The 24,166-nt window shown below is 47.0% G+C and overlaps 1 protein-coding gene across 1 annotated transcript in view; it reads left to right on the top strand.

Moving 5' to 3' along the window:
* Positions 1 to 24,166, top strand: part of sema5a (sema domain, seven thrombospondin repeats (type 1 and type 1-like), transmembrane domain (TM) and short cytoplasmic domain, (semaphorin) 5A) — a 114,774-nt gene that overhangs the window by 5,688 nt on the left and 84,920 nt on the right. Inside the window, exon 2 of the mRNA XM_076290834.1 lies at positions 19,555 to 19,860. Coding sequence (XP_076146949.1) covers positions 19,626 to 19,860 — 235 coding nt within the window. The 5' untranslated portion in view covers positions 19,555 to 19,625. The remainder of the gene's footprint in view (positions 1 to 19,554; positions 19,861 to 24,166) is intronic.

Genomic DNA, 24,166 nt, shown 5'->3' with positions numbered 1-24,166 from the left:
TCCCTGTGTTGAGTCTAACTTTGCCAAGGTGTGTGTGTGTGTGTTGTGTGTGTAGGTGTGTGTGCGTGTTAGTTTGTATGTGTGTATGTGTGTGTGTCTGTGCGTGCGTGCGTGCGTGTGTGTGTTTATTGCCTGGCACCATTGTGGTTTAGCAGGGGTGTGTTGGCCTTTCTCCTCTGGAATAGATTGAATCAGAATAGACTGCATTTATGCAATACTCTGTGGATTCAAAGCATGTTAAAAGTGGACACAGAGTTTGGGTTTAAGACAGGAGAGGGAGAGAGAGAGAAAGACAGAGAGAGAGAGAGAGAGAGAGAGAGAGAGAGAGAGAGAGAGAGAGAGAGAGAGAGAGAGAGAGAGAGAGAGAGAGAGAGAGAGAGAGAGAGAGAGAGAGAGAGAGAGAGAGAGAGAGAGAGAGAGAGAGAGAGAGAGAGCACTCAGAAATAAAGCTGTACAGCTGTAATTGAAATATTACCTTGGGGCGGAAATAAGGCATGGTTCAATATATAGAGGGAATTTCTGTATATAGTATGTGTGTGTATATAAGTGTGTGTGTATGTGTGTGTGTGTGTGTGTGTGTGTGTGTGCGTATGTGTGTGTTTGTGTACGAGAGAGAGAGAGACGCACGCACACACACATGAGAGAGAGAGAGAGAGAGGGAGAGAAAGGGAGTGAAATGGATCACAGTTAGAGATAGAATATTTATTTGTATATATGACCTCTGCTTTGTTTAAAATATCCTGAGAGTTGCTTTCCATCTTAACAGGTGAATAGGCAATGACCTCCAGAGCAGCTGAGAACCCTGTCTGTGTTTTCAGATGGACAAGCAAAGAGAATATATTATTTCCTATACAACATGCTCCTTCCCTGGTGAATCAGTGTGTTCTCTAATATTCTTTCTACCTGTGACTGTTTTGTGTTAAACCAACCAGTTTAAAGTTTATGCTTAGATCATAAACTTCCATCCCCATCCCAAAGATAAAACAAAAGCCTATTGTCATACTATTGTTTTACTATTCTCTAACTATTCTCTGAGTGCCTGATGTATTTATGTTGCTATTTTTGATCTAAACCAACTCAGGCACATATTGAGCTTACATGATAGCCCATCAGAGAAGGCCTCCACTTCGATCTTCTGCTTTTGTTTTGTTTTCTTTTGTTTTGTTTTTCCAGAGTAGCTTTAATTCTGGAGGAACAGACCACTCACAGATCAATACAGAGCCTTCAAAGCCCTCCATGTAAAGCTCTCTGCCTTCCCTCTTTGGCTGGCCAGCTGAGTGATCCAGTGATGTTACTACGTATGGTGCACTTAAAAAAGATGGTGATTGACTACTTAGAGGCGAATGATTGCCCCTTTCTCACTGAGGAGAGGTTTATATCGAGGTGGGGATTCCTGAGAGATTTACTCTCCGGAGAGACAGGCTCCATTCATATTTAAAGCCTGGAAATTGTTTTCCAGCGAGCGAATCAAAAGTCTCTCTCTCTCTCTCTCTCCCTCTCTCTCATTCTCTCTCTCTTTCTCTTTCTCTCTGTCTCTCTCTGTGAGTGTGTGTGTGTGAGCCTCTGCTCTCAAAAAATGCTGCAACAACCCTCCCGACTGATGATGAGTGACGGCCAGGGGTATGAGAACCTGAGCAAGCGTTCCGTGTTCCGTGTTGGGCTTGAGGAGCAGGCTGTGTTCGCTGCTACCACTACTGACACAAACAATCTCCTGCCCACAAAGAACAGGGCCACAATGAAGCCAGATAAGTCATTGAATATTTTTAGAAAGCATGTTTATTTCACATCACTTCCCTGCCGTCCTCTGCCTACTTTATCAGAGGTCGTGGGGATGGACTAAATTGAGGGAAGAAAGCACAGGATGAGGTTTCAGCAATTTTTTTTGTGTGTGTTGGGGGGGGGGGTGAAGCTGCTGGCAGGAGATGGGATGGGGTGAGGTGGGGTGGGGGGTATTTATAGGGAGCCTGGCACCTAGAATGCTATCAACAATCCCAGTGTGATTTTTTTTTCACGAGATTCACCTTTACAGTGAACGTCTCTGTGAGAGCTTCGCCCTCTTGCACCCACCGAGAGTAAATAGCCAAAAAAGCAGGGCCCGCTGGAGCGACAAATTTCACATCGACCCTGCGCTGCTTTCTTCTGCTGCTGCCAAAAAGAAGGGTTCTCCACGGCTGCGGCTTTGGCAGGTCCTCGCCACATCAAAAACAGCTCCCGAAGCCATGACCGTGCCTCGGCAGAACAACACTCACGTGGCCTGTAGGTTAGTGGCTCTCATTAGTGCTTTGTCAGTGGTGGCTAACAGCAGTGAGGAGTGTTATTACATAAAACAGGTCAGAGATGATGTGTTGTTTTGTGCACTGGGGGATCCGGTGTAGTTGTGAGAGCACTCTCACACGTTTCCTGCCCATTATTGCTTGCTGTTTGTTTTCAAACAAGCACAAGTAGCCTAATACCCAATCCTGCTGTCACTCCAAAAGGTGTGTGTGTGTGTGTGTGTGTGTGTGTGTGTGTGTACTTGTGTGCTTGTGTGCTTGTGTCAGTCTGTGGCTGGGTGGTATTTGTTCAAGCGAAATCCGAGAGCGCTCACATAACCACTTCTAATGGTTTCACGAGTGACAAAAGGCTTTTCTGTGTGCGGGAGCGTTGTCTCTGTACTAGCCACCTCCACCTGCGCGCCACACAGGCGGATCTGTTCCTTTCCACCAGGGGTTGGCCCACTCCCCGTGGAAAATGGCGAGGGCTAACTGTTAATTAGCTATGAAGTGGAAACAAAGTGCTGCGCTTTAAACAATTACTAGAACTAAAAATGTCTCTCTAGTCCCAGGGGAGGGAGGGGATGAAACGCCATTGGCTCTCTCTGTGTGCACTGACTGTTTGAAGGAGTCTTATTACAGTAGATGTTCAGGTGTTTTACAAGTCCTCATTCATTCATTCATTCATTCATTCATTTGTTCATTCGTTCATTGTATTGAATCAGTCACAGTGATGAAACACAATTGGGTTAGATTTACAAATGCCATTGGCTTTGTGTTAGCGCTGACTGTCTGAAGGAGTCTCAGGAGACATGCAGGTGTTTTTCATTTACATTTCTCTCATTCATTCATTTATTCATCCATCCATCCATCCATCCATTCATTCATTCATTCATTTACTTACTTTGTCTTGTATTAAATACATCTTATGCACCTGGAGAAAGATCCTTAGCCAGGTCATTTGAGAGAGTGTGTGGTTACTTACAGATCTCTATCACACCGACTGCTCCATAACAAGACCTACTTGCACATAAAAGAAACTAATGTGTGAACCCACAGACAGTTCCCCCTCTTTTGGAATAATTGCAGTCTGCGCTGAACAATTGCACCCTTGTAATAGGGCCTCCATAGTGGGCCTAACCTGAGCCATATGTTTCCAGTGTTTTGGGAAAGGTAAAATACAAGCTATTAATTAGGACGAGCTAAGTGGGATAATTAGGGTTTTTCTTGTTTCGCTTACAAGGGCTCCTTTTCTTCCAAGTCGGCAAGAGCAGGAATGTTTCTTTGGAAACAATTAGGGGAACACACTCTGGTGTTTCTGCTTTTGGGATCAGAATCAATTTACCAGCTCTGCCCCCCGCCCTCCCCTCCACACACACACACACACACACACACACACACACACACACACACACACACACACACACACACACACACACATACACACACACACACACACACCACACACAAATAGAGCTCTCTTGGTCTTACATGCGTCCTCAGGAGTGACGTGTGTCATGCACGCACACACACACCTCCTCCCTCCTGCAAAAGAAGGGGCCAGAATTGAGCAGTCTTGCCTAATTTAAGGATGGAGGTGTTTGCCGTAATCTGGCACTGGGAGGCCTAGTCAGGCTAAGTCACCTGTGTGCCACATGCGGCTGCCCAAGGGAACGCCTGTAAGAGAAGAAATGAGCGAAGGAAAGAAGTCACGGCCTCCATCTCACTCCATTTCAATGGGGACAGTGAAGTGGAATGCCTCATTAAATGAGTATTTATGAGCGTTCTGATGTTTTTATCACTGCTGTATCATTTAATATCGCTCCTTCAGGATAACTGGCTTAATAACTCTCTGTGTTTGGATACCCACACTCCCAGGACTCCCTAATATTAATGATGGCATGGATGACAGCTACTGGTTATATAGCTATTTATGTACAGAAGTGTGCCTACAGAAATGTTTTTTTTTCACCTCACGTGAGAATATAAAATGATCCACCCAATTTGCACCTGTGTATGTTTGTGTTTATCCACGGGTTGTTTAGCAAATTAATGCTCTTAAATTAACGATTGTTGAATCTGAGTCAGCTTCCTTTAATTTGCCCAATTGTGGGAAAATTGCAATGAGCTCACTGTGGAAGTTTCACGGGCAATTTCCTTCTAACAAGGGTCCTTGTTTGTTTCATTGGCCTGAATGAGAACATGTCGAAGTTCTAAACCTTTACTAAACCTTGCTGCCCAAAAAGCAGGACTGCTTCGCTGCAATTGCCGTTCATTAACACCTCGAATAGGTACACTTATTCTACTACATTAGCCAGCGCCACTCACCATGTACGCCATTTACCCGCAAGGGCTTCATAACATTCCTTCAGGGAACATTCGGCGCTCGCCTGTGTGTTCTTTAGGTGTTTTTAAGGTTTAGAAAGTCATGCTTCAAGTCAGTAGAGCTGGCTGGACGTTTGTGCAGGGCAGGGACTCCCTCCGTACTTAGGCTGGCCCCTCTTGCTTATCCAGCTGCAATGGGCCGCCACTCGCCGGCTCTCTCCACAGGGCTGTTTTTCTTCACCGATTCAATTACCATTGGGGAAGATGTGAGGGGCCACAATGTTATGGCATGTGGTGCGTGTTATTTATGGAGATCCCAGGTGCTCTTTATAGCACGGGGAACACACCCACTTACCCAGCACCCTCCTTCCTCTTTTTGCACCCCTCCTGAAGTATGTGTGTGTTTGAGTTATTGTGTGTGTGTGTGTGTGTGTGTGTGTGTGTGTGTGTGTGTGTGTGTGTGTGTGTGTGTGAGTGAGTGAGTGTGTGTGTGTGTTAGTCAGGTCAGTGTGTTGTGTGTGTGGTATTTATATGTGCGAGGAATGTGTGTTTCTGTTTTTAAAAGGGTCACAGGGTTTCCCCTCCAGCCAGTACCTTACTGTATCCCATATCCAGTGCAGGAGCCAAAACATCTTTCAATACATCACACGCTAAATCCATCAGGTGAGAACAGCACTTAAATCTTCTCAAATCTGGATATCAGCTTCAGACAGATTAAGAGCAGTGCATTAGGTCTCTGAACCTATTCGTCATGTGCCCCTCTGTCTGAGCTTTCAAAAACGGAGCGCTGGCTAAGAATAACATCGATGTCAAAGATGCCAGTATAGTTTTGTAACACTCTACCGGTGTGATATCTCAGCCTGCGTGGCCGTGTTTGTCATTCCGGCTCTGTAAATTTATCTTGCCTTATTTCAGAAACTGGGCGGTGTTTGTCAACCCACTCAGAAGAGCCAGGCGTGACACCGAGCACAATGTTTCTGCTGCGTCGGAGCTCTAATCTAAATAGAACCTCTCGCTCCATCACGCAAACACATCCCGACCCAGCCCGGGCCTCCTCGACTGAAATGAATGAAAAGAAGCAAAAATCATGGCTGACAAGTCGAATGGGAAGGAGCACAGCTGCTGTATACAAAACAAGCCTCGGCTCTTTCTCAAGTCTCTCGCACACTCGCCCGCAAGCACAGCAGAGCAATGCAGCTGACCCTCTCCTTTGCTCTCCTCCTGCAGTGTGTTAGTGTGTACACGTGTGTGGGTGGGGACGGGGTTAATGGGGATTAACTGTGTGTGTGTGTGTGTGTGTGTGTGTGTGTGTGTGTGTGTGCGTGTGTGTGTGTGTGTGTGTTTGGAGGTTTTGGGGGATGGATTGCTTACATGTGAGTGTATATGTGTGTGTATGTCTGGCCCCATCCTACTTTATAAACACACTGGAGAGTGTGTTTTCTGCTCAAGAAACGCCGGCCCAGCGCTAAGCCCGGTGGACAGCTGCTCTCACTTTGAAAGACCAGCGCGCAGATGGGCCGCCCTGTTTGTCTAGGTAGAGGGTCTACTGCACTCGACATCAAAAGAGCCCCGCAGCTTTTGAGCTCTGGGGTCAACAAGCCGCCGGTCCGCGTTGCCGCTGATGAAGCGGTCAGGGCAGGAGGAGGCTTGGGCTGTTTTTCACGGCATAATGAAGGCCGGTGATCAGGGTCGGACAGTAAATCTGGGAGGTGACCAGTCACTGCTGATGAGGAGAGGAGATGGTGTTCGAGAGAGAGAGAGAGAGGGGGGGGGGGGGGGAACGAGGGTGGAAAAAAATGTGTAAATTGAGATGGTTCCACCCAGGGTGAGGAGGAGAAGAGGAGAGGGCAGGCGCGTGCGGATGATGATGATGATGAGGGTGCCTAAAATAGAGCGGGAATGATTGCTAGAGAGTTAATAGAGATGGGGAGGAGGCTTTGAAGTAAACACATCAAAGGAGAGGCTGATGGGGGGGAGGTCAGTCCACAGTGTCTGAGAGAATGAGGCCATCAAGAGAAGAGAGGAGAGGAGAAAAGAAGAGACGAGAGTAACTCGGTCTGTCCGCATTCAGACATACATACATACTGTACACATTGGACCAGCGTCCGTCCAGACAGGTGCTGCGGCCTCTGTACCAGGTCAGCAGCGGATGTGGCCCGGGTCGGGCTCAGCAGGTCCACCGGATGAAAGCAAGACAGGGTTGAGAGGGATGTTCCATCTGCACCACATGGTGTGTGTGTGGCTTATGAATTCTGATGAGGTTGCTGGAGGATAGTTTTGAGTTGGTGTTGTTTGCTGCAGGGTGTTTTGTTTTTGCAGGAGGGGGAGGAGGAGGTGGTGGTGGTGGTGGTGAGTGGGTGGGAGGGTGGTGGAGGTGGTTTTAGTTAGGTGAAAACAGCTGAAAACAGTCCCAGTGGATGGAGGCCAGGGGGGGTCTGGCTGGCCTGTCTGGCTGTGGGAACCTGTGGAATTTCCCTCTGGCTCAATTAACCCTCCAAACCGTCTGTTTCTCACACCTGGTCTGGACAAGCAGCGTAGCTCCCCCGTCCACCAAAGCCCACTCCGCACACCGCGCACTCCGACTCTCACCCTGATTACAGAGGACACAGCTCTTTGTTCTTATCAAAAAATCCCTTTCCTCTGCTGCCTCATATTACAGACATTTAATTTTAAAAACTGCATGTATGGCGTGTGAATAAACAGGTGTTAACAGCGCATGATGGTGCTCAGACTGGCCTAAGGTCAGTTCAGAGCCACGTCTGTAATGAGTGTTCTGCCAGCTCACTGGTTGGTTGTTAGGCTGACATTTGGGAAGAGATTAACTGCATAGTCTGCTGGCCCCTTTCTCTTCATGTGAAGCGACCTTGGATTTGTGAAAGGTCCTAAATAAATGTAACTTATAATTATTGTTATTGAAGTCTGTACTTTTCAGATTCTCTGTGGCACACACCCTTCTCCACTAAGCATTCGTGTCTGATAGAAAGATGCTGATCAAAGCTTTACCTTTATATTTGTAACAATTCTGCCATTGTAGGAGGAAAGGGAATTATACTTGGCCTCATTTAAAGCAGTGTAAACTTGCAGTAAAGCAGCTGTGAAGAGAGAGATGCCAGATATTCTCACTTACGTGGGTTTGGCTTGAAACACGACTACTCCAATCATCTCATGTCTTCTGTGAGATTTCACACCTCAAACCCACGGCTCTGGCCTGTCCAGCAGTGTTTGTGTGAGCTGGTAGATATCACATGCCCGAGGGGCTTTGGGTTGTTATTGTTTATGTAGGAAATTATCATCATTTTATTTCGAGCTGTGATGTCGAGTAGCCTACATCAATACTGATCTCAGATCAATTGGGCCAATTAACTGAGTTTTTTCCACACTCATTAAAATCACAGTTTTAATTATATCCCAAAGCCCAAAAGTGTATAAAAAATGAATATAAAAGTGAAATCCCTTGTCAAAGGGGGCCTGCTGATTCTTTCTCTCCTCTCTGTTGTGATCTCGGTGCGCTACTGAGCGGCGGCTGCCGTACAGTAGATTAAAGCACCAGTGATTCCTGCCTGTCTGCTGATTTAAGGGGTTTGTGAAATTGATTGGGAATAATCGAGCCAGACGGTGAAAGGAAAGGCGATGCAGTTTTTGGGTGAAACATGATTAAAAACGATAGTTGCTGTGCGGAGTGCCCGAAGCATGCGTATGAATAATTGCACCTGTTGCGCTGTTGTTTGTGCTCAGCCTTTCATTTCCCTGCTAATGTGTTCTAGGCGTTGGCTTGTAATGAATGAGCAGGGGTTTGATGAAGCCTTTCTGATATCGCCTTTGTTACAAGCTGACTAACAAACGACATGTCTAATCTAGACCAGGCCGGATTAGTGAACATCAGACCACTCCAGTGCTGGCTGCCGCAGAAATGTGTTTCCAGTGCGGGGTGGTTTTACACAGAGTCTTCTTACGGGCTTTCCAGTTCAACTCAGACTAGCCACACATCACAGCATCCTCGAGAAAGACACTTAATGTAAAATAAATTGTCTCCAAAAAGAGACAGTGGAGTAGAGAGGACTTACTTCTTAGTGCTCTGTAATCAAGTCAAACATGCACATTGTGACTCATTTCAGTTCAGACTCCGCATCCCTGAGCAAAACACTTAATACAGTTTCAAGAATGAAATGTCTCCTCTAGGCCTCCATACAAGATGGAGGAGCAGAGAGACAGGTTTAATAAGAACTAAAGAAACTGTGTGACCTTTGTGTCACCGTGTTTTGGGTGTTTCACTTTACCTGAGGCTTCTGGATGCACATCTAAGTGTTCCTGAGCTAGACACTTCAAACATGTACATGTATTTTTAAAAATGAAATATCTCGAAGACAATGGAGGATAGGAAATTATTTATGAGAACAAAGATGGGGCTGTCACCTCTCAGGTTCAGTCTAAGTTCAGTTAGGTTCAGTCCAAACTGCTGGATGTACACCAGTGTGTCTGAACTAGACCCCTTAAGCCCTCCTTTTAACAGCCATTTGTGACCCATGTAGAGATAGAGAGAAAGCCTGTGTACACTCGGAGTACAAAAGCTCTGTGGAACTATAGTCCACTAAAACAGGCTTTGGAAGCCAAAAGTGTTGAAGAAATTAGCTTTTAAGTATAATTAGAGATAACTGGAGAAGTCTGAAATGAGTTCTACAAAGACCCATTAATCAGCTGTTTCTAAGTGGCGAGCCGAGTGGAGAGGGACTTTGTCCACAGAGACAAGCCAGGTTCTTATCCCCTGACAGCAGTGGGTCAGCAGGTCCTGAGAGAGCACTGTGCTGGACTGTACTGCCTGGGAGGAGCCCACTTGAAGAGAGCTTTATGGCCTTCAGAGCGCGAGCCCTAGCAGTGATTACCAGCAGGTGAACATGAGCAGTAGCAGAGCAACTTCACCACTGACCTTGGTCTTTCCCATGCACACACACACACACACACACACACACACACACACACACACACACACATACACACACACACACACAGTTCATCACTTGGACTTGGACTGCTCTGAGTCAAGGGTATTTTCAGCAACAGTTTCCATATAATTGTGGTGATGACACAGGGAAGTGATGAGCCAGCAGCAGCTCTGGCTAGCCAGTGCTGATTAGAAGCTTGCTTTGTCTTGGCTTCAGCAGCAGTGGCCATTTCAGTAGCACTTTTAAAAGTATTTTTATTACACCATTTACTGTACATGAGAGACAGAGGGTGGGGGAGTCTAGTTAGGATGCATCAAAATCAGCATCTCCACGGGGAGGGACATCAGCCCTTACAGTGGGAGTATAATTATTCTTCACTTTCCATAATACCTTAATTGGTATGCCTCTGCTTTAGAATTTGCCTTTTTAATGTGTTGAATTTCAAAGATGCCGCACAAATAATCTGATTTATTTGCCTCCCTTCTAGGATGTAAATAAGCTTATTAGGCAACATTTTAAAAGGCTGAGCCGACCTCATGAGTATCTAACAAGTAATTGAAATGTTTTAAAAGAAAAAGAAAGACAGCGTGTGAGGGGGATTATAAACAGACAGCGCCAGTCTCCATGGGTTTAATGAAGATATGTGAGCAATTTACTGAGGAACTCGGAAGGTCAAACTGCCAGGTCTGAATAATGAGCAAAAGAAACCGAGGAGAAGACTACAGAAAGCCAAAGCTGGCCTAACACATCTGAGAACTGTTCCCATCCTCGCTTCTCTACCCAATCATGGGTTTTAGGCCGGCAGGACCACGCAAGTAGCAATTTTGTTCCTATGGGCAAAGCTGCTTTCTAAATAAACAGTTGAGAAAACACCATGGGAGGAAAAAGAACAGTGCAGAAAGATAGAGAGAAAAAAGAGAGAGAAAAGACCATGAAAGAAGAAAACACCCCATGAAGAACGAGAAAGAGACAGAGAGAGAGGGGAAAACACCATGACGAGAAAAAAGCATGAGACACCAGCCATTTATGGGTCTGGTTGGGGTGTGATGAGTTGCCGGGGGATACGGCTGGCTTCCACTTCTGTCACGCCTGCAGGACAGGAGCTGTGTGGTTTGAGTTGGCCCTGCACTACACACACACACACACACATACAAACACACACCCTCCCAAAATCATCACATCACTGCAGTCACACAAATAATAAACAACCACAAACAGTCCACACACAGATACACAGATGAAGTACACGCACACATTCACACTTACAGTGTAGTACATGCTACACACACACACACTCACACTCTCTTTCATGAACATACACTACACACACAAACACACTGTCCCTCTCTCTCTCACACTGTGTGTGTGTGTGTGTGTGTGTGTGCGTGCATGTGTCTGTGCGTGCGTGCATGTGTCTGTGCGTGCGGTTTACAGAGCGTACTCTAGCCCATGTGCCTGATTAATTGCCTTCACTGGAGCCAGCTAATTATTCATGATCCCACCCACTGCATGGCCAAGAGCTCCATAAACCAGGCTGCTACTGGACTGAGGGGAACGGGTTTGCCCTGCACTACTACACCACTGGTGCTGCTGGTGTCTTAGCAGAGATTGGGGTGTGGGTGTGGGTTGGCTTTTTGGGTTTAATTATATGGTGGTCAAGCGTGTTGGCTTGTTATTATAGATTCTCCGTGGTTCGACAGCAGACGAGGTAGATTTATTCATGGGCGTTGCGGGGTTGGCGGCGATTCCTGCTTGGATGAGTATGTTCAGTAGGCTGATTGATTGCCAGTCTCAGCACCGTAGTTGAAAACCGTCAAAAGATTTATCATCACATTTTTCTTCCTCTCTCTCTCCATCTCTCTCTCTCTCTCTCTGTCTGCCTGTCTGTCTGTTGGAGACATGTTTGAAGTTGAACTGTTCAAACTAGCTTTGAATCCGATCTGAGGCACTGTAATTGACTTTTGCTGTCTATCGTATCCCAGAAAGATTATCTTTGTTTATAATCTAACATCACTAACACCGCTGTGAAGGTAGTTTGGGGATTTCACTCAAATGATTTGTTTGTTGTTTGCTTTCAAGGTGATATAGTGCAAAGTTTCCCAAAATAATTATTTTCTTCATTATTTCCCTCCAGTTTCCCCTTTCAAGATTTGCTCTTGCAATTTTCAGTGCTTGGGATTAGCGCAGCCGCAGGTGCAGAGCTATCTTACCTCTTGCCTCTGACTGACAGAACCACACTCCATGTTTGAGGTCCAAGTGGGAAGTCTCACCATTTCACAAGAAAAGGAAGCTCCACTGATGACCACGCCCCCCTCTCTTTATCTCTCTCTCTCTCTCTCTCTCTCTCTCTCTCTCTCTCTCTCTCTTTCTCTCTCTCTCGTTTACCTTACCTGTATGCAGCCGTGGACAGTGATAGTGTAATTTGTGAGGAGCCTCGGCATGTCCCGTGTTGGCCAAGCGTGTAATTAAACTCTTAAAAACTGTCAACTGTTCTCTGGAACCGGCGGCAGTGACCCCTTATCACTCTGCTTCCCAGGTGTGAGACGGGGGGGTTAAAGTGGCACCTCGCAGTGTTAACGGGGAGGGGTATAACTCTCCGCCATATTCTCCAATTCTCTAAAGTAAGTGTTGCTGCAATAGGAGCCTTCAGTGGTTGCATCAATCAACATGTTTTATATGTTTTTTCCCCCTTCTTAGCGTTGTGGTGTTTTATCTGCGTAGTGTAGTGTATGTTAGATAGGACCATGGGAGTACTATCAGCGGAGAGGCAGGTTTGAGGTTATGCAATGGCGACTCAAATTGAATTGATGAGAGGCTTAAAAGTGTGCGTGCGTACATTAAATTAGCACAGATCTGCCAAGGCGCGGATCATCCTAAGTGGTGCTGTCTTTGTGTGATCGCTTCTTCGGCAATGTCCTCTTCCTCGCGTCTGATATCAGAGAAAGCCAGCGCCTTTGAAGTGCCAGAAGCGCTGACACATCTACCATATTTCAGCATTTGAAGTGCGTCTGAAAAAAGTGTAACCCTGTCACACATGGAAGAAATGGCCTCACGGAGACAGTCATGATTGCTAAAAGCTGCCCACAAAATAGAAACGGTTTATTCCTCCTGGATCAATAAGCAGGGGAAATTTATGCCATAAAATGCCTCGGCCTGAACAACAATATAAAAGTGGTCAGTTATTGCTTAGGTCTGGAGGCTATATCTGCCAAGGACTGGTGCTGTAGACGATTGGTCAGGACAGCCAGGGAATATGTGCTGTGCTGTTGTTATTGTTATTGTTGTTTGGTTGCAGGGCCTGGTTTGGCCCCGGTTCAAAAACGAGGGGAAAGTTTGTGTCGGTTTGCATCCATAAAGATGAGCGGCCACTGAACCTAGTTGAGCCGAGTGCTCTTTTCGCCTCCTTGTCTCACCTCAGCCCCAAGCTAGCGGGACTCTCCCAGAGCATGTGATATGGTCAGTCATTCTTCTTTTATGGCTTTCTTTCTTTCTTTCTTTCTTTCTTTCTTTCTTTCTTCTTTTCTTTTTTTCTTTCTTTCTTTCTTTCTTTCTTTCTTCCTTTCTTTCTTTCTTCCTTTGTCTCATTCTAGGAAACCAAGAGCAAGGTATTAAGGTGTAGCCTCAAGAACCAAGCTGTTGTGACCAGGCTGTTGTGGCAACACAAGTATTTCAAAGCTCACATCTAGCAGAGTGCGGGACATTGATACTGTGTGGCACACCTGTGTATTCATGTCTCTCTGTGTGTGTTTGTGTGTGTGCATGCTGGAAATGTAGTCTGAAAGCCAGATGTAAGCTGCCAACAAACACACGCACCACAGGTGAAATTGCGGCGTGTCTGTAAACACTGTCATTATGCATGAGATGCCAGTTGTCAGCTAATTCAGTGAAATACGCCAGAGTGATAATGAGACACTAAGCCACTGGCGTGAACACTGAGCTATAAAAAAGTAAGACCTCTCTAATGTTAGCTTTTACAGTCTTGCCTGCGGGTGGCATTCATCATGTTTTTTACCTTGACCTGGATTTTTCAGAGTACACTAGTTCATACTCATATTAACTATTTATTTGAAAAGGTCGTGTGCTTAGGGCACGTTTATGTTTGCCGATGACTTATAGCGGAGTAGAGTTTTCGCCGGTGCATCTCACTTGTGTCCTTGAAGGCATTGAGCGGCTGGCGGGGTAATGGATCGTGCAAAGAGGGGAGCCACATAAGTGTAGCTCTGAAGTTTCTCTCCCCCACAATGCTGGGAAGGAGTAAAAACATCCCCCCCTTTTGTGTCAGTCCTCGTCTTCGAAGCGTAAGGGGGTAGTTAGCCCTGTATCCATCACAACACAGAGCCAGACCTTGTGAAGAAGGAGGAGGAGGAGGAGGAGGAGGCCAGCAGTTAAAAATAAAGGCTGGAGGAGAGATGCCGGGGAGAGTTCAGGGTGTGACTGGGTGAAATTGCTGGGTTGCGTTGCCCCAGATTTAAATCGGACCGAGGCTGTGGCCAGCCGAGCCCTGCCAGGCCCGGCCGGGATGGGATGGGACAGTGTGGACCTCTCGGAAAAAAGAAAAAAAAACGCATTTCTCTCGGTTTTCTCTTTCTAAACATCCCCTATCCTCTCTTCACTTGACTTCACAAATGGGAGGCGAAGTGGTCTCTGTGTGTCCGTGTTTTCAGAAAGGGGGGGGGGGTGGTGTTGTTTTGATTACTGCACCGCAGCTGTGGGTGTCTCTACTGTACGGCTTTAATCTGGCTCGCCCCACGCTCTCTCTTCGCATGGAGAGCGGTACTCACAGTGGAACGGAGCCCCTGGGAACCAGATGTGGCCCAGATCCGTTACAGAATCAGTTCCGGTTCTGGAATGGGTTCTTTTTCCTCTCCTTTCCCATGGTGGTGTTGAGGCAGCACTGAGAATGCGGTTTCTCCTCCGCAGCGGTGCATCGCTGTCGCACCACTGGCCACAAGCTAAATGGACCCACTCGTGAGGAGATGAGGAGATGAGCTCTGGTCGGCGGCGGCGGCCGTGGCAGCGGTGGTGCAGTCTCATCCCATTCCTGTCCCGTCCGCCTGACATATGTTGCGTGCCCGTAATGTTTACTCCGCCGGAACGCTGTTGGTCTAACAGATTGGGCCGCGCGGCGGAGCGAAACACGGCATTAAACTCACTGATGAGAGGCGCCCGATTCTGCTGGCGGAAATATCAACGGGGGATAAGAAGCCGGCAGGCAGGAAATGCCTTTGGCCTCCTGCAGACGCAGACAAATTTCACCAGTCTCCCATTCCACCTGGGAGACAAGTAGAAGGGCAAGTTATGCCTAAGCAGGTATCTCTTAGTGGTATCTTTAGGGGTTTGACACTGTGGCCCATACACAGGTGGACTGGGGACCAGCTGATCAATAACAGCCAGACAAATATATCAGACAGTCTGGCACCACAGCACCAAATCCTTGTCTGTCCTCTTTTGTATCAATAATGCCAGTAAGCAAGAAGTGTTTGTGTACTAAAAGATTTAAACAACACCAAGGTCATAGTTTCTGAGTAGTCATTACATGCACACCTTGCCAAGACTGGAAGCTTTGTTAAATAAAGCCGTCGGCTAAAATGCCTTCAAGTGAATGTGGTTTTCATGACATAGTGATATCTTCACTGAGGCCGAAGCCCCATGCCTGCTACGTTAAGTGCAGGCAGGCTCAGACTTAGCCAGGCAAACAGCCCAACTGTATGATTGACTGTTCGCCGGCACAGAGTAGAAATGTCTCTTTAATTATGCATTTGCTTGTATTATGTTGCCTGGAGGCGAAATGGACCGGGCAAACAAACCTGTATTTCTCTGGCTCCTGTGCCACATGGTATTGGAGCATCCATGGAGTGCCAGAACCAGAGATATCAGGAGAGAGAGAGAGAAAGAGAGAGAGAATATCAGCAGAGAGAGCGAGAGAATAGTGGAGAGAGAGAAAGACGGAGAGAGAGAGAAAGAGGTATCAGGGGAGAGAGAGAGAATGTGTGTGTGTGTGTGTCAAAGATATCAGGAGAGAGAGGAGTATGCTGCATTGTGGGATCAGTGGATATCATACCAATTTGTCTTTAGTTTTCTAATCACATCACTTGCTGTGGCTGTGGGTGACAGCCCTTCTGTGCTTTCCCTGTATGCTGAAGGGGAAATTTGTCTCCCAGTGTGTGGGAATATTCTGGGATGCATGGCACGAATCCCAAGAGTCACAATCAGCAGTTAAACTTTAAAGCAAAGTCTGCATTTTTTACAGGATGGCTGTCTGTCTGCTCAGAGGGAGAGCGAGGTCATCCGCACAGGGGTGCGATATGTGTGGTGTGAGTGTGTGATGTGTGTGACTGTCTGTGTGTGTGGTGTAGGATGTGTGTGTGTGTGTGTTTGTGTGTGTGTGTGTGTGTGTGTGTGTGTGTGTGTGTGTGTGTATTGTGTGCATTGTTCATGTGTGTGTGTGACTTTCCCAAGTGTACGTTTGAACAGATGGGGTTTTTACTGTGACACTTAAACACCAGAGCGGACATCGGCGCAGCATGAAAACGAGACGGCACGTCCGTACCATCTCACGTCCGTGCTGTGAGGAGCAGACGCAGACTAATCCCAGCCTCCTCCTTCTCCTCTTCTACCTTCTCTTCCTTCTCTTCTTCCTCCACCTCCTCTTCGTCCTCCCTTTCCTCAGAGAGAGGTCGATAAAGAAGTGAAAGGGAATCACTCTTTTCTGTGGTGGGATATTGATAGCTGATAGCTGTATTGGCGCCCAGATTTGTCATGGCCTGCTGCTCCTCTGTCTGAAAGTGTCAGGGTCTAGTGTGCTGCCTACACAAAGTGATTCAGCATGTCTACAGTATGTGTGTGTGTGTGTGTGTGTGTGTGTGTGTGTGTGTCTGTGTGTGTGTGTATGTGTGTCCACCTGCCAACATACAACACAACATCCTTTTTTCCTCCACAATCAGTATGGGTCGATTTCCTTCTTTTCTATAACCATACGACCAAGTCATTTACCATGCTGTACGAATGAGTTAGAGACTGTGTGCATTTATTTAATTATTTATCCGCCTTTTTGCTGAAAAGGAGAAATGTCTCACCGGGTAATTGCAGGAAAGGTATATTCTTCAGCAGAGGGGGGCGGTTTTCTGGCTTTGTGTGAGTCTTTGAAGGCCTGGCGTCTCATTAAAGCAGAAAAGCAATGCTGGGCATTTGTCTGACGCATTTGTGATGAGATCCTGTCCTATCTGTTTTCCGACGAATGCTTGTTTGTTTACACATGTTCACAGACAGCCTGACAGGTATTGGGCAGACTTTTTTTTTTTTGGATCCCGTGTTATTGCAGTGTGTGATTGTGGCATTGTCCATCTTTCAATGGCCACCTAGTTTTTCACAGAATGTGTCTCTTTGTGTTGTGACTAGTTCTCCTAATAAATAAAAAAAAAGAAATCCTAAGCAATCTCCACAGAAGACATAGCTCATGTCTTGTGTGTTTACAGAGAGTAGAGAAAGATAGAGTGTGGACCAAGTAAGAGGGAGAACAAGAGAGAGAGAGAGAGAGAGAGAGAGAAGCAGAGAGAGAGAAAGTGCGAAACTGAGTGGGAGGAACGAGAGGAAGAGAATGAGAGAGAAGCAGAGAGAGAGAAAGAGACATATAGTAGGTAGAGAGGCTGAGGGTGAAATGAGAGTGAGACAGAGGGATAGAGAGAGAGAGAGACGAAGGGGTATAGTAAAGGAGCTGGTGGAGTGTGAGACAGACAGACAGATCGAGAGAGAGGGCTCAGTAGACAGAGAGAGGAACAGATAGGCCGGTCTCCAGGGAGAGAAATGGAGAAGGTCCCTAATGGTTTTTACCCACACACTCTGCTATTGCAGTCCAGCCAGGAATGAGATGAGTGTGCAGGAACATCTCTTTTTCTCTCTCTCTCTCTGTCTATCTCTCTCTCTCTCATTTTCTCTCTTCATATGTATGTCTTTGTGTGTGTGTGTGTGTGAGAGAGAGAGAGAGAGAGAGAGAAAGAGAGAGAGAAAGAGAGAGAGACAGAGAGAGAGTGGTGGGTCTTGCAGTAAGTGGATACTCTGCCCGAGGGGGGATCCATAGGGAGTGTGTGTCAGGCAGGTGGGTCACCATTCCTCTACATCTAGAGAGTCGAGTAATCTGTGTGTGCGTGCGTGCGTGCGTGCGTGCGTGCATGCGTGCGTGCATGTGTGCGTGTGTGTGCGTGCGTGCGTGTGTGCAATAGGGCTTGGTGCTTGTTGTGGATCAGCATGCTAACGCAGGTCCCATAAGTGTGCAGCACACATACATAACTGGTGCATAACTCATCCTGATCTCCCTCCCATCTGATCCGAATCGCATCTGAATCCGATCCATAGTCACCTTGACCTCAGAACCAGATCAGATTCGGACCGTGACCAGAACAGGGCCGGACCGTGACCAGAAGAGGGCCGGATCCGTTTGCTTCTCCACCTGTGATGTTTCTGTCCTGTCTGGGTCCATTTCCGAATCAGCTGCTCTCTGGAGCTTTGTCTGTGTGACCTGTAAAGACATGCGTGTCCATCTCCAAAAGTAGCCAGACGAAGACAGGGTCTGCATGAAACCACCACAGTAATTAAGGTGCTGCACTGCCCTTGACATGATAGCTACAGACACTGCCAGTCCTGGCTGTGACAGATCAAGGCAGTACGTGCTGCTGTGTTGATCGCTGACAGTTTGACAGCTGTTGATGTTTGATAGATAGTTTGCCTGAGTCAGCGTACGACGTCCTGGTGAGTTTTCTTTTTTTTTTGCCTTTCTCATGACTGACACCAACTTCATCTGTCTGTGTGATACTACAATGGTGTTGGAGAAATGTGACAGAGAGGCGAGAGGAAAAAAAAGTCCCCAACTTGTGCAGTGATCCAATGAGAGACACATTTGCACAGGCAGGTAGGAGGGTGACCAGAACGAGCCCTCTCCCCTCGGGCAGGCGACCAGGCAGTCAAGGACAGCAAGTGCTTTACATTACGAGGGTCAGGAGTGGAGAAGTGAGCTTCATGTTATTCACAGGAAGGCCTTCAGTCAGGGCTCACATGTGTGTGTGTGTGTGTGTGACAAATAGAGAGAGAGAGCCTCTCAGCCCTGGGCTCCATGAATATGGAGTAAATCCCTACTGTACAGGGGCCACATGAATATGAAATATATCCATGCACGAGCGTGCACACACACACACACACACACACACAAATACACACACACACACACACACACATACACACACACTGAATCCCTGGCTACATTCTTCCTTAACGGCCCGTTCATGATTCGGGGGCCCCTTACCGAAACAGACTCTCCCTGTGCGTCGCCGCTGGTATGTCCAACACGGGCCACGAGAGCAGATCCACCACTGATTCATGACATGGGGGCCAGAGGTCAGGGTTCAAGGGTCGCCCAGGGAATACGAGGACTTGTGCAGCTGTCTCTACTCAAAATGACTGAGGATCCTCTCTCTCTTGCTATCTTCTCTCTCTCTCTCTCTCTCTCTCTCTCTCTTCGTCTCCCTTGTTTTGTTTCTATTGTTTCTAGCTAAGCCTGGGTTTTTGGTCATCTTGTTAAATTGGGTGGGGATTTTGTTTTTGCAGATACCATTATCTGTTGTTCTTGGATGAAAAATGAAATAATAAAGAGCAAAGTCACAATATATTTCCCCTTCGCTCTCTCTTTCTTCTCTTTATCCTCTCAATTTTATTCTAGTTTTTCATCTTTTCTCTTCTCCACCATGCTTCTCTCTCCCCCTCTTTCTCTGTCTCCCCCTCTTCTTTTCTCTCCCCTGTCTCTCTTCCTCTTCTTTTCTCTCCCCTGTCTCTCTTTCTCTCCCTCTCACTATCTCTCTTCCTATCTCTCCTTATCTCTCCCTATATTTCTTCCACCCTTTCTGTCCCTTCTTCTCTCTCCCTCTCTCTCTCTTTCTCTCTCTCACCCTTTCTCTGAATCTCAGTATAAAACACGTTATTGTGATAACCATGTTAAAGTCTCTCTCTCTCTCTCTCTCTCTCTCTCTCTCTCTCCCTCCCTCCTGCAGGTGTTGTTTGCAGATGCCCAGAGCCTGGCGCTGGGGCACGTGGAGTAGTGAGCAGTGCCTGCCGGCTCCCCATGGCTCCCCCCACGGCAGGAGCCCCCGCGGCCCCCGCGCCCTCCACCAGACCCCCCTCCCGGTGCCCGTCCCTGGCCCGCCGCCTGCCCCTGCTGCTGGGCATCCAGCTGCTGCTGCTGCTGCTCCCGCTGCCCGCCCTGGGGGGCACCGCCACGAGCAGAGGACCCAGAGTGCCCAGCGTTGTCTCTGAGTCGCCCTGCCACAGAGCTGAACACCCGCTCATCTCACACACAGGTGAGGGCCATGGCTGTGTGTGTGTGTGTGTGTGTGTGTGTGTGTGTGTGTGTGTGTGTGTGTGTGTGTGTGTGTGTGTGTGAGTGTGTGTGCATATCTGTGTCTGTGTGTGTGTGTGTGTGTTTGTGTAGGTGCTTTCTGTTTGTGTATAAGCACATGAACTGTTTGAATACATAGCGCTCTGTGTCTCCTTTACTTCTTGTATATTCTTGTACAGTATTATCCAATTATCCTTGTACTGTATGTGTGTGTGATTATTTGCATGTGTGCTTGCTTTTGTGTGTTGAGACCAAGTGCATTATATATACTGTCTGTGGACATGTCGGTGTGTGCATTTGTATTGTACGCATCTCACCACATTCATCTGTCTGTGTGTGTGTGTGTGTGTGTGTTTGTATGTGTGCGTATGTGTATCTTATGTGTGCATGCATTGTATGTGTGTGTGTGTGTGTGTGTGTGTGTGTGTGTGTGTGTGTGTGTGTGTGTGTGTGTGTGTGTGCGCGTGTGTATGTGTTGGCATCTCGTTCCCTCCTAATAACGCCCTTAAACGTCAGCAGCACACTGGAGCGCTGGAGTTTGAGTTTGACTTTGCTCCTTGCTCACTTTCCCCTCCAGAGCGCTCCACATCTGCTATTAAAAACTCATGCCCCCGAAGCACAGACAGCAATCAGCCCACGTTTCACATTCAAACAACAAGCAGCCATTTAAGAAGTCGATTAAAGGTTGGTAGCTGGGGCAGAGAAGGCGGAGGAGGGTGGGTGGGTGGGTGGATGTAGGCGGGTGGGGGGTATAAGGGGGTGGCTAGGGGTGGACAGGGGAGGAGATGTTGCCACTCCGGTGAGTAATTGAGCAGAAACACAAGGTCAGACTCTCCCTCAGCGGGCTTCTCAGCTTCAGCACGCAGGGGCCGGCCGACTGGCCCCCGTCGGGGTCAGACTCTGCCTCTCTGTGAGGCTACGGAGCGTGGTGATCGCTTCGAGTCGCGTAACCGACCTTTTACATGATCCATTACCCTACACTATCCCTCCCCTCTGTCCCCTCCCCTCTCCTCCTCCTCCTCCTCCGCTGGCGACCTGGGTGGCTGGACGCCATGGAGTCGACCAAGCCTGACCGTTAGTGTTCCCCTAATGCCTCGGCTCCCTCCCCTCCACTCCCCACTCCACTCCTCTCCTCTCCCGGCCCATTAGGCTGACGCCGGCCCCTTGCGTTGGCACAGGGCTAATGAAGCAGCTACTGTGGGCTTAATGGAAGGGAAGTTCACTTATAGCTGTATAGGTTATACTAAGATGCTCTCCACAACACCCTGCAGTGATGAACAATGAGGAACTTTCAAGGGCCTGAGGGAAATATCTATACATAACTATGTGCATATATGTGTACATTCATACTTAACTATATATATTGTACATATGACTATCTACGCAAATTCAGTTTAATTCAATACTGACGTAAGCTTGTACTATTTCAAAATGTATGTTTTTACAATAAAAGTTAGACATAAGGTTAATAGAAATATGTGTACTCAGATGAACCACAAGTTTGCTGTATTTAATCCTTCAGTTACTCAACTTCTGTAAGTATATTGTACTCCAAGGAAACATCAAATAAAGTATGACTGATCTTTGTAAAAGGATATAAATAAAAAAAGATTTTCGTTTTTGTGTTACACCCATATGGTGAATAGACTGCAACGATTCCCTCAGAGGAATCTGTAAGATCCCGATTCAGTAAAGCACAGCAGCTGCCATGTTGAAGTATCTAATAAGCATCTGCACGGCCTCGAAAGCACAATGCCTCTCCTGCGCTTGTTAAACTTGCCTTGTGCTCCCAGTCTTTTTTTTTTACAAGCATAATTGTGTTTTCATGTGGGACCAAGGCCATGTTGGATTTCAAAGCTGCCCTCTAAATAGCTACATACGGCATTGCATTACCATATCAACTATGCACTGGTTTGCATTCCCTCTGAACAAAAAAAACACCCCATCGTATTGGGTCTAAGATCGCTGATGTAGATCAGGATTGTGCTTTTTTCATCTCAGAAAGATGGCATCAGTTATCCTCAGAGCATGTTTTTTTTTTTTTTTTTTTTTTTTTTCCCAACAGAATTGTTTTTTATTTAACAAACGTGGTGGCGTGAGTCACTGGAATGCGTGTGTTCGTTTTTTTGCCACACAGAGCGAAACCTCTTTACCAAGTCCTCTTTATTCTCCCCGGCACTCCTCCCTGAAGCGGCGCGGTGACACATTTCTGCACTCACCGCATGATCCACGTCTGCGTGGCATCAAAAGCCTGGATGAACACCAACCAAAGGGCCGCCACACGCTGTTGGGAAGACTGTAAAGATGTTAAATATACTCTCCTCCGGGGCGAAAGCTGCTCTTACGGCCGGGATCACACTGGGCTCGCGTGATGGGTCTCGTCCTGCTAGGAGTCTGCCCACTTGTAGCGTCCACAGCTTTGTGCTCTTTCCATGCCTTTGGTCAGTGTGGACGGAGTCTGGGCTTCACCAGAGAGAGTGGTGTGTGTGCTCCTGCTGGGGGGTTGAACTGATTGATGTTTGAGGCTGAATGTAAACGCGTGGTCAGCGCTGGCAGCTTTTAAGACTCTTAAAGAAAAAAGTTACGATAACCCACAATGGTGTTGTCTGTACCTATTTAGTCAGCGAAAGGGAAATGTGCGATTCCTTTGAGACCGGACAGCAGAAAGAGACCGGTAGAGCAGAAATCATCCATTGCTTCTGTCAGGCGACTGCAGACCCTCAGCCCTGTGGTTGATCAAAGGAAGTGTGAAGATATTTTTTGTTTTGTTTTAATTAATATTAGTATTCCTCACCCCATTATGTGTAAGTTGTTTATGTAGTCAAGCATTTAGATTGTTTTCCCCTATGTCCTTGACATATGTTGAGTTGAAAACAACACTGGGTGTGGATGTCTCCTCACAAGAGCTCAGATTTACAGTCGTATAGTGTGTGTGTTCTACTGTTATAGCCGGAGACTCAGTCTACTCCACTTCTCCCATTCGTGACAACAGAGTGCGTTACCATGGTGTAATAACTGGTGGCATGGGAGCAAATTGCCCCGTCACATGGCTGTCCGCGTCCCTGCCTCTGTCTGTGACTGTGTCGGTGCATATGACTGCGACTGCGGCGACTGGAGACCGAGGCAGTTAAATTGGCCCTCTGGGTAGTTTTTTTTTTACGGCCCTTTAAATACACTGCAACGTATACTCTCAAGCTTTGGTCATATTCTATTCCTGTGCCGCTTGAGCCCAGGACTCGCTCACTCATTCCCTCACCGTGTCTAACATGCACAGAGCCGCCGTGTCAGAGAGTACTGGAGCGCATCCAGTCTGAGGCACTGTGGCGTTGGTGTCTTTTACAAAATATTCCCCATCACCCTCATCACATATTACTTGTATGCGTTTGTATGCGAGTATGCAATGTCTGAAAATGATAATAGGGAAGCTTTAGATCAAGTTGACTTATTTTCACCCTATATATATTTTCTTTGAACACAAATCCAAAGAGGAATCGGGATGTTTTATGGCATGCTTATTTTGTGGCATTGAGCTGGTTTGTTTTTCGCATAACTTACAACGTGCCTTTGGCCATCCTTACACTATAATTTTGGTCAGATAGCTCAAAGTCGCCTAAAATGGCAAACATGAGACGTGTGTGTGTGTGCGAGGCATATAGGGCAGGTGTGTCTTAATTACATCTGCCTGTGTTTTAACCAACCTTGATGTCCCTGATGGATCTAGATGTTGATTTAATTCATTGAAATGTTTCACCTTCAGTGTTTATATTATTTGCACTTGTAGTTTAGATTTACCACCAGCTTATTTTTCTAACCCCATTTTTGCCAAAAACATCACTTCTCTTTCTGTGCCCTAAATGACTTCTTTGTGTTAACTACATTTGTGGAAGAACTAACTGCTGTAGAAACAAAGCAGCAGTGAGGGATGGGGATGAAAATAGCCTATTTCAGGAGACGGGGTCTGTGTTTTCAGGCTTGGACCGTACCCACAGCAAACCTGACAGCCTTGGCGTGATGTGCCGTGCCCAAAGTGCCTGAGCAGCCTTCTTTCATCAGTACCCCCCCCCCCCCCCCCCCCCCCCCCACACACACACACACACACACATACACACACACACCCACACCCATGCATTCAGAAATAAATCACTTTGCATTTAGGCTAGGATTTTAATGCATTTCTAAGTGTGGGCTAGTATGACAGGGGAACAGCACTGGTTGAGGGAATGAGGTGGAGAATTGTACAGTGCCAATTGTAACATTCCAACTGTGTG

This window comes from Alosa pseudoharengus, unplaced genomic scaffold (genome assembly GCF_046254945.1).
Source record: "Alosa pseudoharengus isolate Yale_2024_CS ecotype anadromous, Long Island Sound unplaced genomic scaffold, YU_APseudo_1.1 YU_APseudo_1.1_scf_18, whole genome shotgun sequence".
Lineage (NCBI taxonomy): Eukaryota > Metazoa > Chordata > Actinopteri > Clupeiformes > Clupeidae > Alosa > Alosa pseudoharengus.
The sequence above is the reverse complement of the archived record's forward strand: the minus strand, read 5'-3'. Positions and strand labels throughout refer to the sequence as shown.